This window comes from Alexandromys fortis, unplaced genomic scaffold (assembly GCF_014885135.2).
Source record: "Alexandromys fortis isolate MF-2015 unplaced genomic scaffold, M_Fortis_MF-2015_v1.1 scaffold_159, whole genome shotgun sequence".
In the NCBI taxonomy this organism is placed as follows: domain Eukaryota; kingdom Metazoa; phylum Chordata; class Mammalia; order Rodentia; family Cricetidae; genus Alexandromys; species Alexandromys fortis.
The window spans coordinates 3438997-3455035 of NW_026068031.1; the positions used below are offsets into that span (position 1 = coordinate 3438997).

General features: G+C 43.4%; 1 protein-coding gene across 1 annotated transcript in view; it reads left to right on the plus strand.

The window, feature by feature from the left end:
• Positions 1–16039, plus strand: part of Dlst (dihydrolipoamide S-succinyltransferase) — a 23952-nt gene continuing 7913 nt past the window's right edge. The window contains exons 1-10 of the mRNA XM_050164575.1: positions 1–140; positions 636–669; positions 4177–4225; positions 6962–7017; positions 7144–7218; positions 7422–7477; positions 7948–8059; positions 11528–11680; positions 12538–12614; positions 13575–13672. Coding sequence (XP_050020532.1) covers positions 78–140; positions 636–669; positions 4177–4225; positions 6962–7017; positions 7144–7218; positions 7422–7477; positions 7948–8059; positions 11528–11680; positions 12538–12614; positions 13575–13672 — 773 coding nt within the window. The 5' untranslated portion in view covers positions 1–77. The remainder of the gene's footprint in view (positions 141–635; positions 670–4176; positions 4226–6961; positions 7018–7143; positions 7219–7421; positions 7478–7947; positions 8060–11527; positions 11681–12537; positions 12615–13574; positions 13673–16039) is intronic.

The window sequence follows — 16039 nt, forward strand, 5'->3', positions numbered from 1 at the left end:
CGCGGCCTGCCTCACTTCCGGTTGTTGCCGGGCCCTATATCCGGTGTCCGCCCGCCCTCCATCCCGCTCCCTCCGCGATGCTGTCCCGGTCTCGCTGCGTGTCCCGGGCGTTCAGCCGCTCGCTTTCTGCCTTCCAGAAGGTACTGTCTGGCTGGACTGGGGCACTGGCGGGTTCGGAAGCCGGCTGTGGGCGGACGGGCGGGCTGAAGGGCAGGGGCGCTGGCCAGGCCGGGCACCAAGGGCACCGGGACGCGGAGGCAGCCGACGCCCTCGGAGCCGCCCCGCCGCGTGTGCCGAGTCCTGCCACCCTTGGCGTCTCCCAGGCAGCCTGCGCCGGCCGTTTCCTGCTGTCCGGGACCCTTAGCCCCGGGGCTGGGAGCCGCGCCCGCCGCGACATTGACTCAGAGTTGGCGTGGGGGCACGGCCCCCACCGGATTCCGCGGCCTGTCTTCCTCAAAACCAGCGCTTGTCAGTCTCGTGGCGAGGTTGACATGGTTGGCCGACTCGGTGTTTTGCATTTACCTTCTGAGTTATGAGACTCACCTGTCAGCAACTCGTTAAACGTGCACTTAAAATTAATGTTTCTTGCCTCTTTTCATTTTGGGTGACGTCGATAATGTCTTCTTTCTCAACAGGGGAACTGCCCTCTAGGGAGACGTTCCCTGCCTGGTAAGTTCTGCCCTTGTGGTCACCTAAAATGCTCTTCTCGTGGGCAGAGCAGCAGGTCAGGAAATGTGTTTCTTCTCATGCTTTTTAAAGACAGTGAGTTTAGATAGACGCGAAGCAAAATGCTCCTTAAGTCTAACGGCTGTCTTTTATCACTCGGTACATAATGACTTAAGTTTTGTTCTGCTCTTTCTGGTGCTGGGGGTGGAACCTAGGGCATGAGAGGCAAACACCTTACCACTGAGCTACACCACCAGCCCTTGGTTATTGGATTTCCACTGCCAGGCACTGAGCTAGCTACTCATTAGAGACACAGCCATTAAAACAGTCCTGTCCTCCTGGAGCTTAAGGCTGAAGTTAGAAAGGCCAAGCGTAAATTGCTAACCAAGTGACCAAATTGTTTAAGTGCTTGGAAACGCTAGAGGGGACAGAACAGTGTTCTTTAAGTAGGCGACATTAAAGCTGTGATTTGGAGGATGTGATAGAGCTCGTGAAGTGTCCAGCAGAAGAGGGAACGGGATAGTATGCATGAAGTCCACAGAGAAGGAAGCAGGTGTGGTAGTCTTTTGAAATTGGAAGCAAAGTGACTTGCTAGAAGACTTTAGTCAAAGACAACAGTATCCTAAGGTAAATGATGGTGGAGAGGCTGTTGGAGGTTTAGATCCCCCCACTCCTGCCGCACCGGCTTAAATTTATTTTCTTTATATGTGTGTGCGTGTGTGTTTGTATGTGCGTGCATGTGCGTGTGTGTACTTGCTTGTCCTTCTGTGCCCATGGAGGCCCCAAGAGGTGTCTTTTCTGGTGTAATTGGAGTCACAGGTGGTTGTGAAATGCCTGGTGGGGGTACTGGGAACTGAACCTGGGTTCTCTGCAAGAGCAGTCCAGGTTCTTAACAACTAAACCATCTGTCTCTCCGGCCCCACAAAGTTTGATTCTCATTCTCACAGCTGTGTGTAGGTTCTTGTTGAGGTTGGTTTTGTTGTTGGTAGGGGGGAGGGAGAGAGAACGTTATTAACAGTCTTATGTAGCTGACTTTTTGTCACATGCCTGGCAAACGTTTATTTTCCTCTTTCTCCCCCTCCCCCGCTTTGAGAGACAGGGTCTTGCTGTCTAGCATTGGCTGACTTAGAGCTCACTATGTATACCAGGCTGACTTTGAGCTTCCTCTTGGTCTCTGACCCTGAGAGCTGGGACTACAATCTTGTGCCTACCACATCTGACTCTGACAAATTATTTTTTGAAAGATTCAATCTTACTGTAGGCTTTCCTGTGCCAAACATTGTTCTGAATGCCTTCTGTGCAACTTTGGATTAATCATAACCAAATGAGATTTAGTGTCTTTATTTTACAAAAGCATTTTCCAAGGGGCTAGAGTTTTAGGCCAAAGTCACACACCCCCCCCTCCTCAGTCCAAACTACTTCACTGAATGAATAAGTGTTGTTCTTATTTACTGGTGTACTCAACAGAGTATGACTGTCTGTCAGTCTAAAAGACAGGATCTGATGTAGGCCAGGCTCAACTCAAACTGGGTAAGCAGTCCCAGGATGACATTTAACTTCCCAAGTGCTGGAATCACAGGATTGCTCCACCATGCCTGATTTTACACAAAACCGAGGCTTTCTTTGTGCATGCCGGGCAAAACTCTTACCAAACTGCCTTGTCAGCAGACTAGAGTGCTTACTCTGCCAGCTGCTGTGCTAGGTGATAGGGATATGGATGGTCTCTGTCTGCAAGAATCTCATGGGCTAACTGGATAGATGGAGCGAATACACATTTATGTACACATTAGGACAAAATAGCACTGTGGTTACTAAGAAATACAGGATGTTGTATGAGGGTAGCGTGATATAACCCAGCTTGGGAAGTTAGTAGAAGGGAGTGTTGGTGAAGACCTCCCCAGAGAATTGTCATTTAAGATAAAGAATGCATGAGTTAGCTAGGGAAATGGTATTCCAGGTAGGGAGTTACTTGTGCAAAGGTTTCCAAGCAGGAAGAGTTTTGCCTTGGTATAGAAGTGGTAAGCTGGAAATTCAGAGCAGGCTAGGCGGACGGTAAGGTGCTTGGACTTTAAGCCCGTGTCAGGAGGACATAAGGCATTAGCACAGTTCATAGTGCATTCGCAGTAATAGCCTTCCTTTTCAACTGGGAGTGTATTTTCTCCTTTTTTAATCTGTCAGGAAAAGGAAAAGCCTTGTGCTTAGGGGTTGGCATCTTGACTCAGGCATTCTGGTTAGGCTAGTCACCAACCTAGTTGTATATAAAATAAGAATAATGGCCAATGGCCATTCTGCTTCAGGGTGTTGCTGTGAATATGAAGAGGTCATTGTATGGAACTTCTTTATAAACTTATTATAGGATAAGCTTTGCACTGAACTCCAGTTTCCAATCATCTGTGTGGCCAGCTGTGCTCTAGCTCCAAGACAGACTCTGTTTAGAATGTGCACTGCAGAGATGACAGACTGACCTGACTCTGGGAATGTTTGCTAGGGAGTGTGCGTAAGGACCAGCTGTCTTGCAGTTCATACCTTCTGCACCCACAGTGTAGAAAGGGTTGTTAATAGACACAAATAGCAGCAAAGAAAACATGAGAAATAATATCTTCAGAAGAAACAGCTGTGCTTAGTAGATATTGGGGAAATGAATTTACGATAAGGACAGTTGGTTTGGTGGGTAGACACTTTTCCCTTCCTCCCTCCGTCCCTCCCTCCCTCCTTCCGATCATTTTGTTAGAATTTGAGAGAAAAGCAGGTCAGTAAGCTGTAGATCTGGCAACTGCCATGAGGAGGAACTACCCCAGAACCTTTTGATTTAGGGTCTAGGAAAGCAGGCGTGTTCAGCAGTGGACGTTGTGGGCAGCAACTATAGACAACACAGTCTTCACAGAGACAGTGGGAACCCAGAGTGCCAAGGAAAGCAAGCTTGGGTCATTGACCACTGTCTGGAAAAGAAAGGGGAAGTTATCCTTTTTGAATTAGAACTCAAGACTCATCTTTTGTTAGAGTGACCGGGCTGGAAGACTTAGGAGGAAAGAGCTGACAAGGAGAGAGATGATTTGCTCAGTCAGAGACAAGCTGGAGACCCTAGGCCTAAAGCTGCCTGGTCTTTGCTGCTAGGGGTCAGTCAGCAAACATTGTAGCCTAATCCATAAATCCCAGACCAGCTCCCACCTCATGTTAGGTCCTGTGAAGTCACGGGGTAAGCCATTGTGTGTCTTATTTTCAAGTTTTAATTGTCTTTGACAACCTGGGGGCAAACATAAAGGCAGGTCGATTATACAACTTCTAGGGCTGTCTTCCTCTCCAGATGCATACCTGCTCTTAATCTCCCATACCTATTCTCTGCCAGTCAGACAGATAGAATGTTTAATAAGCATGATTCCATATGATAAAGATTATGACGTTGCCTGAAGTTGGTCCACTCCGTCTAGGGTATGTGGGATGAATAGCTCCATCTAATATACTATGTATAGTAAGAGCTCTTGATTAAGAGGTTTTTTTTTGTCTTTGCAGGGGTCTCCTTATGTCAGGGACCAGGTTACCCTGGCAGCAGGAAGATGGTGTAAGTATCACTGGGTACTATAGATATGTGGCCACGATTGATTTACTTAGACACGGATTCTGAATCTAAACATGTCTTTACAGACCTCCAGTCCTATAATTGAGGTCATTATATTGAACCCTTAGACCCAGCCTTGATGGTCATGGTCATTTTTATTATAATCTACATTTGTCATCAGTTCAGTGGTTAGGTGTTAGACCAAGAGTGTCCTGTAACTTCTTGGATAATTAAAAATAATGAGTGTTGACTTGGAACTTTTTTTTTTTAAATGGGAATGGGTGTCAAAGAGAACTAAAAGATTCTAGTTGGATATAAGTTCAGCTGAGGGGCTGGAGGTCACAGTTGTAAAAATTGAGAGCATTCTGTTGGTAGCATAGTTACTTATTTAAATGCAAAAGACCAGTTAAGCCTACGACTTTTGACTGGTTTGTAGGAATGCTATTGTTGCATAATGGAGAGTTTGGAGGAGGGCCATCCACGTGTGGTCAAGATTAACTTGTACTTGTGAATGTTGTTTTGAGTTATTTTGCATTCCAAGTATTTTTAGGGTGCTGAGAGGCTCCTTTCTAGTAACCTATTGAAGAACTGTGGAGCTGCCTTGTTTACAGGGTGCCTGAAGAGCTGGCCTGAGAACTTTCTTATTATGCATCACAATAAGTTTGCCTTTTATTCCAAAACTGGTTCATTAACATGCTATTAGAAGTATAAAACTCCTGAAACTTGTGTTTTGCAGACAGGGTTTCTCTGTGTCTCTGGCTATCTTGAATAGCTTTGTGGGCCAGACTAGCCTCAAACTCAGATCCTCCAAGTGCTGGGGTTGAAGAAATGCCCCACCATGCCCGGCTCTGAAATTGCATTTCTAGGAATCTATATTGAAAAATTTACATTCTCAGATCCCTCTCAAAAATGAGAAACAACCAGGGGTTATGCTTAGTATTTTAACATGTTCCAACAATGACATGTTAAATAAGAGAGATTTACAGAATTCCATTTTCTGATTGTTGTGTAATTCCATTATAGAGTTCTTTTTCTGTTTCTAATGTTCTGCAGTGAGTAAGTAATGCTTTCATAATTTAAGAAAGTGACTTAGAGGAAGCTGAAACGTATTACTTGTGTGGTTTAAATAAAATTGGGATAATCAGGAGTAATCGTGATTTATGTAATGAATATATCACATAGCTATTTGAATGTTACTTGTGAAAAATATCTAAACTTCCAGTTGAGACACTCTTAATTATGTCCCCCTAATAATACCTTTGTGTTGCATATTGTCTTTCTTCTATGCTTATCTGCTTTTTTTATTACACTTATTTGTGTGACGGGGTGAAGGGAGCACTGATGTGGAGGTCAGAGACCACTTGCAGACATTGGTTCTCTCTTTCTACTATGTAGGTCCCAGGGGGACCAAACTCAGCCATCAGGCCTGACGGAACCTTTTCCCCTGAGCAACCTCACCTCCTTGAAAGATCATTTAACGTATAACTTTTTACTTTATTTTTATCTAATAGGTTATTACGTATTTCAAAAGGCAAAAAAAAAAAAAAAAAGGAAAAAAGCTGTCAGGTATTTTTATCCTTGTCCTCTAGCACATTGAACACCTCTTCCAAGAGGTAGCGGGAGGACCAGTGTCCTAGGTGTCTGCCAGAGCAGTCCCTGCCTGTCCACGTTAGCTGTTAGTCTTTGCCCACGAACATGTGCTTTTGTTACACAGTTATGTATCTGTACAAACTTTATACACAGCGCTCCGTGTTCTATACATCACAGTTTTTGTGTTGTTCCCCTTGGTGCTACATATGTACTTTATAAAGTCATATCGACATCAAAGTAAAAAGGCCAAACGGCAATTAAGTCCATTTTACTTATGTATTGTAAAGATACCTGTTGAGGTGTAGTGGCACACACCTTTAATTCCAGCACTCCGGAGGCAGAGGCAGGTGGATCTCTGATTTGAGACCAGCTTGATCTACAGAGTGAGATGTAGAAATAACTGCTGGCTGGCAGATAGCCTTAGTAGCCATGTGTATCTTTCACCCCCCAGAAGTAACTGTTAATGAGTGTACACACAGGTGATAGCTCTTCCCAGCTTGTTCTACCCCAGGTCTAAAGAGGCCTGGTTGGAAGTTCTTTGCAGTGAGTCCAGGATGGGCAGGTGTGCTGCCTCTTAGCAAGAGCATGCTAAAGGAAATGCCATGTAGGTGGGCTTTTGCTTCTGTTTCTTCCTTCCTTCCTTTCTTTTTTTTTTTTTAGGTTATTTTTTGTGGGGGGGGGTTAGTGGTTGCCTAAAAACTTTGCTTGTTTGTTTCTGGGTTTATTATCATCTTGCTGCCTTTTCTGATCTAAATCTGTGACCCTGAGGATAGAAACACCTTTGTATTTGGCACACCTGCTGGCACTGCTGAGGATGTGCCATGTGTCTTAGATTTGGATAAAGGAATCTAGTCAGGAAGGTAAATCATTTGGTTAGTTCTTAAAGAACCAAGATTTTTTTTTTTTGAAAAGTGACATTTCGTTACAGTACAGAGCACTCTTATGGCACCTAGGTCATGTCTTTGGGGTCCTACCTGGTAAGTCAGAGTCTCTCCAGGTCTGGCCTGGCGTGTGTGCTTTGAGAAGCTCCCCTGCGTGGGAATCTGGTCAAGATTCATCAGTTTAAAGAGGTGATATGTGGAGCCTGGACTGGACAAGATACTAGTGGTTCACAGTCTGAATGAGCTAACATTTGTGTTTCTCTTGTAGCATTAACAGCAGTAGTGTCTCCCGTGTTCGCTTCTTCCAAACCACAGCTGTGTGCAGTAAGTACCTGATTTCTCGTGAATGGACTGTTACTGGAAAGAACAACGACTGACTGAGCTTATTAAAGAAAATCATTAAAGACAAAATGGAACACTCATGATTTTCCTAATTTGTTTTTTTCCTAGAGAATGATGTGATTACAGTTCAAACCCCAGCGTTTGCAGAATCAGTTACAGAGGGAGACGTCAGGTGGGAGAAAGGTACGATGTCGTTCCTTCTGATGTGAGCTAAAAACCTCTAAGGCCTCTTACCTGAACCACAGCCTGTGGGACCTGGGACTCCACCCTTTCTTTACCTGCGTGCCTACTTCCTCCCAGTTTTGTAGGAAAGTTCTTTAACACATTAGGCTGAAAGAGTACAGAGGCTCCTGGCTAAGAGGAGATATCCTTTGATTGTCTTTCAGCTGTTGGAGATAAAGTTGCAGAAGATGAAGTGGTTTGTGAGATTGAAACTGACAAGGTGGGTGACGTTTTCATGTTAGTCTAAGGAAAGAGATAGGAACTTACTGTTCAAAGATCAATTTTAAGTAGCTCTAACCTCACTTGTAAAAATTTCTTGAGGGAATCATGGAAAAAAGATTTATTAAAGTTTAGCTTTGATTATTCTGTATGTACTATGTATAGTATCCATCATTTGATAGATTTCATTGTTTTCTTTGTGGTTCCTGGCCTGCTTTCAGTGTTTTTCCTTGTATCACTTGGAAACATACTAACGTTTGTTTTAATATTTCTAAGAAAGGTCAGACGGGTGAATTGTCACAGTAGCAATGTACTTGTCATTCTCTAACTCTGAAAATGTGGCCTTAGGTGTTTCCGTGTGCAGAGGAGATGTAACATGTTGCAACTCTTATGACTCATCCTGTTAGTGAATACACAATTGATTAATGCTGATACAAATGTAGAACATGTCTCTCTCTCTTTCTTTTCCAGACTTCCGTGCAGGTTCCATCACCAGCAAATGGCATCATTGAAGCTCTTTTAGTACCTGATGGGGGCAAAGTTGAAGGAGGAACTCCTCTTTTCACACTCAGGAAAACTGGTGGTAAAGAAGTTCTCCTGGTGGTCAAGGTCTCCAGTATTTTCCCGTGGTAGCAACTTCATTGTGGCCCACACTGGCATTCTGGTTCCACTTTTAATTGAGAGATAGGAGAAATCCTGTTGCCAAGTGGTGAACTTAAATTGTCAAGTTTTAGAACAAGGGTAATATAAAACGATAGCCCATAATACTCTGCTCTTTCCATATTTCTCAGATTGAACCTTTTCTTAACTAACAGAAGTGAAGAGTATAAAGATAGTGATTTTCTCTACACTGACCTGAAAAATACAAATGGAAAGGCTTTGAGTGCCAGATATAATAGATGCATTGTTTTTTTTTGTTTGATTGTTTTTGTTTTTAGTGTTCCCCCAAGTGATTTTGATGTATAGTCAACTCTGAGAACCTCTATTTAAAAGTGAAAATTACAGCCAGGCAGTGGTGGTACACACCTTTATCCCCAACTCTTGGGAGGCAGCAGATCTCTGTGGCCAGTGTGGTCTACAGAGTGAGTTCTAGGACAGCTAAGGCTGTTACACAGAGAAACCCTGTCTTGAAAAACAAAACAAACAAAAAATCGAGAATTACTGTTTTATGTTGTCTGTTATAGACTATTCAGTGTAATTTTTCTCTTTTAATTTTTTTTTTTTTTTTTTTTTGAGACAGGGTTGCTGTATGTAGCCTTGGTTGTCCTAGAACTAGCTCTGTAGACCAGGCTCACAGAGATCCACCTGTCTCTGCCTCCCAAGTGCTGGGCCCAAAGACATGTGTGTGTTTGTATGTTTGTATCTGTGACGGGGAGTGTACATGCAAAGGCATGCGTGTGGAGGTTGGAGGATAACTTAAGAGTCGGTTTTCTCTTCTGCCATGCGGGCATAGGAATCAAACTCAGGTTCTCAGACTTGGTAACAGGTGTGGTATAGATTTTTGTAGTTGTAGCATTTAGCTGCTAAAATAGTCAAACAGAAAGATGATGAATTGGACTATTGAGGTTGGTCAGGCCAGGATTAAGTTCAAAGTGAGGAAAAAATGTAAAGTAGTTAGGAAGAATGAATCTGTTGGATTAAGTCCATCCTCCCCTCTTTGTTTTTTTAATGTGTGCCTCTTTGTGTGTGTGCTCATGTGTGTGAATGCAGGTATGTGTGTATGTGTTAGTGGGGTCAGAGGACAAGTCTTGGGTGTTGGTCCTTGCTTTCCGACTTGGACTTGTTTGAGACAAAGTCTCTTGTTCTCTGCCTCACAGGCCAGGTTTTCTGGCTGGAGAGTTTCCAAGACTTATCCACCTGTTGTCCTGCCATACGAGGACGGGGATTGTAGATGTACCCGCTGCACCCAGCTTTACATTGGTTTTGGGGAACTGAGCTCAGATCCTCACTTAGTTAATAGAGCTTTATCACTGAGCTAGCTCTCCAGTCTGAACTGTGTCGTGGGTTTTTGTTTGTTTGTTTGTTTTGTTGTTGTTTTTGGGGGCGGGGATGAGACGAGGTCTTACTCTGTAGCCCTGTCTGGCTAGATCAGGGTGCCCTCAGTTTTACAGAGATCTGTTTGTCTTTGTCTCCCAAGTGCTGGGATAGCAGGTGTTTGCTGCCAAACTCGGCTTTATCATTTATTTTTAGTTTTAAAATAATATTCTTCTAATTTAACTACAAAACTAAATATAATGTCCATATTAAAATTGTAGATTTATTACTTGAGCATCTAATTGCTTCCTATTAAGAGTTATTCTGGGGGCTGGAGAGATGGCTCAGTGGTTAAGAGCACTGGCTGCTCTTCCAGAGGTCCTGAGTTCAATTCCCAGCAACCACATGGTGGCTCACAACCATCTGTAATGAGATCTGGCGCCCTCTTCCGGCGTGCGGGCATACACGGAGGCAGAATGTTGTATACATAATTAATAAATAAATCTAAAAAAAAAAGTTATTCTGGACGAAATGCTTTGAACTGTCTAATCTTTTAGTTAGTGTGTGCATGCGTGTGTGTGTGTGTGTGTGTGTGTGTGTGTGTGTGTGTGTGTCCATGCGTAGATGGAGAGGGAGACTGAATGAATGTGCAGATATAAGTGCAGATACCCTCAGAGTCCAGGAATAGCATTGATCCCCTGGAGCTAGAGTTGCACACAGTTATGACCCATCCCACATGCATGCTGGGAACTGAATTCAGGTCCTCTGCAAAAGCAGTATGTACTATGAACTCCTGAACTATATCTCCAGGCCCCAAAATAAAACTTTTATCAAATGTTCACTTTTAAAAGATTAAAGAGTTCAGAGGCTGGAGGGTTGACTCAGTAGTTCAGAGTACATACTGCTCTTACAGAGGACCCAAGTTCACTTCCCAGTATTTAAATAGCTGCTCATAGATGTCTGGAACACCAGCTCTGTGGGTTCCAGTGAGCCTCTCTGGGCACCTGCATTTACATGCACATACCTCATGCGATGCACACATACACACAGTTAAAAAATAAGTCTAGGTCTGGTGGTGGTGGCGCATGCCTTTAATCTCAGAAGTCAGGAAGCAAAGGCAGGTGAATCTCTGTGAATTTGAGTCTAGCCTGGTCTACAAAACAAGTTCCAGGACAGCCAGAGCTCATATAGAGAAACACTGTTTCTGTAACCTTTTTTATTTTCAATGGATAAGAGTATTCCTTCTGTGTGTTATGTTAAAACAAGATGAATATATCAGCATTGATATAATTCGAAGTATGTCACATTTATATGTCCATTTTTCAGTTGCCTACACTGTGACATAAAACAGTGGTTTTCAACCTGTGGGTTGTAATCCTTTTTTGAGGGGTGGGGTCACATGACCTTTTCACAAGGGTCACCTAAAACCATTTGCATATCAGTTATTTACATTATGATTCATAAAACTAGCAAAACTACAGTTATGAAGTAGTAAAAATAATTTTCTAAGCCAGGTGGTGGTGGCGGCACACACTTTTAATCCCAGCACTCGGGAGGCAGAGGCAGGCAGATTTTTGTGAGTTCGAGGCCAGCCTGGTCTACAAGAGCTAGTGCCAAGACAGGCTCCAAAGCTACATAGAGAAACCCTGTCTCGAAAAACCAAAAACAACAACAATAATAATAATAATTTTATGGTTGGGGTCACCAGGACAGGAGGAACTGTCTTAAGGGGTCACAGCATTAGGAAGGTTGAGAACCCATTGAACTAAAAGTTTTATTTCTTTGGACTTAGTAAGTGTTTTGAAAGTATTTACAGGATTTGAAAATAGATACTAATATTTGTGAAATCAGGAAGGCAGCTTTAATTGATCCAGTAGAACATTTAGGGAAGCCTGAGAATAGAGAGTAGGGGCTTATATTAGTGTGTATATCTCTTGGTGTTTTGCCCGTAGCAAACCTAAAGGATTGGAAACAGACCTTTGTCTCTAAATCCTCCTTAGTATCTGTAGTTTAGTTGCTTTCCCTTTCAGACAGTCCCAATGGCATCTCTCTCTCTCTTTTTTTTTTTTAAATCCAGCTGCTCCTGCTAAGGCCAAACCAGCGGAAGCTCCTGCTGCAGCCCCAAAAGCAGAGCCGCAAGCACCGGCAGTCTCTCCTCCCTCTGTAGCAGCTATACCCACTCAGATGCCACCAGTGCCCCCACCCTCACAACTTCCTTCTAGCAAACCAGGTAAGACCTTATGTTAGCTAATTATCTCATTGCTGTAACAAACCACCTCATGAAAAACGACTTAAGAAAGATTGACTGATTTGAGCTTGTTTTGAGAACGAGAGTCCATCATGTCAGGGAAGGTATGGTGTCAGTGTGAGGTGGTCCCAAAGCTTTTACAGCCAGGAAGCAAGAAAGATGAACACTGCTCCATCCACTTACCAAATGTCTTCTTTTAAAAAAAATCACTCCCAGACCCCAGCCCAAGTTATAGTGCTATCCACACTCAGAGTGAGTCTTCCCACTCTGAAAATGGGAACGTCGGTTTCTCTGGAGGGTTTTATCTCCTGAGTGGTTCTAAGTCCTGCCAAATTGAGTCAAGATTAATCCTCATAGTTTCTATAGGAGAGAGTGCCTCTTCTTCCTTTCTTTTTTTTTTTTTTGAGACAGGGTTTCTCTGTCGCTTTGGAGCTGCCCTAGAACTAGTTCTTGTAGACCAGGCTAGCCTCAAACTCACAGAGATCTGCCTGTCTGTGCCTCCCGAGTGCTGGGATTAAAGGTGTGCACTACTACTGCCCAGCCGGAGAGTGCCTCTTTTAGTACCATCTTCCCTCACAGGTACAGTCTGAGGCTGTCCATGGCTCTAAACACGCCACATTGACTGCTTTGTAGAAAGACCTCTAGATTTCTAAGAACTGGGTTTGCCTCCCAGCTTTCTATTTAGTAACCCATCTGACATTAGTCTCAGTGCCTCTATGAGCAGATCTGTGAGTTTGGGATGATGCTGATAACCCTCAGTATCTTGATGGCCGTGATAATATGCTGTGAGAGTATTGCTTTCCATGTCTAAGGTAGCTGTACCCTCTCTTCATTTTCAGTTTCTGCAATAAAACCCACTGCTGCCCCTCCCCTGGCTGAGCCAGGAGCTGCTAAAGGTGTGCGCTCGGAACATCGGGTAAGCCTCTGAAGACTTCCAGGAAAGTGGCGGAGGGCTGCTGAGAGCGAGTGTGGTGCTCATCTCTAAAAAGCTGCCTCCTTCCCTCAGCTTTGAGGGTGTGGAAAGTTACTTTTTAAGTTCTCAGATGGTATGACTAAAACATAATATCTTCTGAACACTTGTCCAGTGGGTTCTCTGCTGTGTTGTGCTGTCTGAAATGCTTCCGATGAGTAAACTATCTGTGGAGAACACACCTTCTCCTTCCCACAGTGACGTGCACTCCACAGAGGCAGTCTGCTGAGAGCTGTATTCTTAAACTTCTGGGTGGGGGGCAGTGGGCCAGATTGTTGCATTGTAACAGTAAGCTGTCAGAGCAGACAAAACCTCAAGGAAGTATGGTCAAAAGTGTGGGTTTTTGCTTGAGAATACTTCCTAAAAATACCATAGCCTCAACAATTTGTTGTTTTTTGAGTTTCCGTTCCCCAAGTAACTATTCTCACGCAAACCTTTATCAACAGAAATTGCCCTTTCTGTAATGACTCTTAAGCTGGCTGGTCTATACCACAGTCTTCCTTTTATAAATTGGTTTTGGTTTTTAAATCACACTATTTCCTGAGCCTCTGTTCTTGGTCAAATATCAGGCTCATCTGAGTGAATACTTTGATCTCTGTTTCTGTGTTCTTGATTTGAGGCCATTCAGGAAAAGGGAAGCCTGTAGTTTAAGCAGTAATGATTGGGCCAGCATTGTGGCATATGCCATTAATCCCAGTACTTCAGTACTTGGGTGGCAGAGGCAGGAGGGTCTCTAGCCACCCTGGTCTCCATAGCGAATTCCCAGCTAGCCAGGATTAAGTAGTGAGACCCATCTCAAGACAAAGCTGTGGTGCTTGCCATCCATCTCTGGCGTGCTGAGTTGTCACTGCCTGGGGAGTGAGATTGTAGTCAGGTTGTCAACACTTGTTCCTCTTTTCCTTTCAGGAGAAAATGAACCGGATGCGGCAGCGCATTGCTCAGCGTCTGAAGGAAGCCCAGAATACGTGTGCAATGCTGACTACCTTTAATGAGGTTGACATGAGGTGGGATCTCTAGACTTCTAGTCTGTGTTTCTGTTAGAGTACTGGGATGTACTCCATTCCTTACCCACTGCTGATTCCAAAACTAGCCTGGACAGGGAGAGGTATTTTTCAGCTTTGCTCATTGTTGACTTACGCAACATGACCTACTAGTTTCATTTGCTAATTTACTTTTTTGATGCTATGTCTCCCTCTTCTGCAATGTAAAAAGCTTCACCTTTTGAACTTTCATGCCTGAACTATTATGATTTCTGATAAATGAGCCTAAAGTAATTATTTTTTTTATTTAGGTTTTTATATTTATTTTTACTTCTGTATATGTATGTGTGTGGGAGTGCCCACAGAGGGCAGAAAAGAGCATTGGATCCCTTAAACTACGGGGGGTTGGGAGCCCTTTGACATGAGTGCCAGAAACTAAGCTTGGGTCTTCTGGAAGAAAGAGCAGCATGTGTTGATAATTGCTCCAACCCTGTTTTGTTTTTGAGACAAAGTCTCACTTTGTAGCCCTGGCTGGTCTAGAAATAACTATGTAGACTAGGCTGACCTTGAACACACAAGAGATTTGCTTGCCTGGGCCTCCATAATATAGGGATTAAAGATGTGTGCCATCATGACCAATCTGTTTTTATTGCTTGGTTGTTTTTGAGACAGGTTCTCATGTTACCCAAGCTAGGCTTACACTCTTTGTAGCTGAGGATGATGTTCATGGTGCACCATGGCCTACTGCTGTGGTGGCCCACTTCCAGACATACTACTCTCTGGAATGGGAAACCCTCACATCATGCCCAGAGCCAGAACACCACATTCTGCTTCTTTCTATCGGGGACTGTTGGGGACTGTTTCTTGTATGTTTCCCAAACAACTCAGAATCAAGCAGACCAAAGGGCAGCTACTAGCACCTCTCACTCTTCCCAGTTTTGATCATGGAATTGGAACTAAGTTGGGGAGGGAGGGAATATGAATGTGGGTGGGTGTGCATGTGTGCATATAAAAACCACATCTCAATTTAGTGTTGTTCCAAGGAGTAATCTGCCTTGTTTATTGAGGCAGGGCTTCTACTTGTTAAGAGTCTGTTAAATAGGCTCTGCTGGTTGGCCAGCGGGCCCCAGGGGATTTCAAGTGTGTGTCACTACACCCAGGTTGGTTGGTTTTCATGTGTGTTTTGGAGTTCAAACTCCTCGTGCTTGCCTGGGAACTGAGGTATCCTGCCCAGCCCCCAAATAATTCTATTTCTAAAATATAAACCTTAGTTTACTACAGCCATTCCTGTAATGAGCTAATTGGTGATTTACTTGTTTGTGCAATACAAAACTTGTTCAAAATTTTGTGGAGAAGAGAAATAGTTTGTTGTTGTTGTTTTTGGGTGTTTTTTGTTGTTGTTTTTTTTGGTTTTTTTTTTTTTTTTTTTTTTTCCGGAGACAGGGTTTCTCTGTAGCTTTGGAGCCTGTCCTAGAGCTAGCTTTTGTAGACCAGGCTGGTCTCAAACTCACAGAGATCCACCTGCCTCTGCCTCCCGAGTGCTGGGATTAAAGGCGTGCGCCACCACCGCCCGGTGAGAAAATAGTTTTATTTTACAAGCATTTTAAGTGTTTATCATATGCAGAGTAAAGTGTGAAGTTCAGGGGGATTTGCAGATGAGTATAGAAGCTCTCTGAAGCTTACTGTCCCATTTTGGAGAACACTAAAGAAAATATAGAAAAAAAAGCATCAAAAACATAAAAATGAGTATGAAGTGGAGAAGAGAGTGGGTTTGTTCTTGATAAGGGTAGCATTAGCAAAAGTAGGGTCAGGGAAGGTCTGCAGGAGGAAGGAGTTTGAATGAGCTATCAAGAATGACAAACATTTAAACCAGATATAGTGGTGCACTTATGCAATCCTGGTGCTTGGGGGTTGGAGGCAGGAGCATCAGTAGTTCAAGGTTATTCTCGGCTACATAGAGGTCAAAACCAACCTATACTATATGAGACCCTGTTTCAATAAAAACAAAAAGAAAAAACCAAAAACAAAATGCTAAGTAGTGTTATAGAGAAAATCATTCCAGGTAGTTTTAACAGTCTGGATCATGACACAGTCAAGAAAGTACAAAAAACAGAAAAGGTCATTACTGCCATGAACAGTATACAAAAGAAGAATGGTGGTTAGATCCATATGTCACTAGGTTTTGAATGTCAATGTAAGAATTCATTAAATCAAAAGATCATCAAATCTCCTAGCACCCATCTCCTTTTCTGTGAGTATTAAGTCTCTCCCATGCACTTTTCGGTGAGGAAATTTGTTTCCTTGGTTTATTTGGTGGAGTCTGCTTAATCTCACTAGAGTCATTGTTCTACTAGGAAGCTTTCTGGATACTGCATGTCATTTTCTGGACCA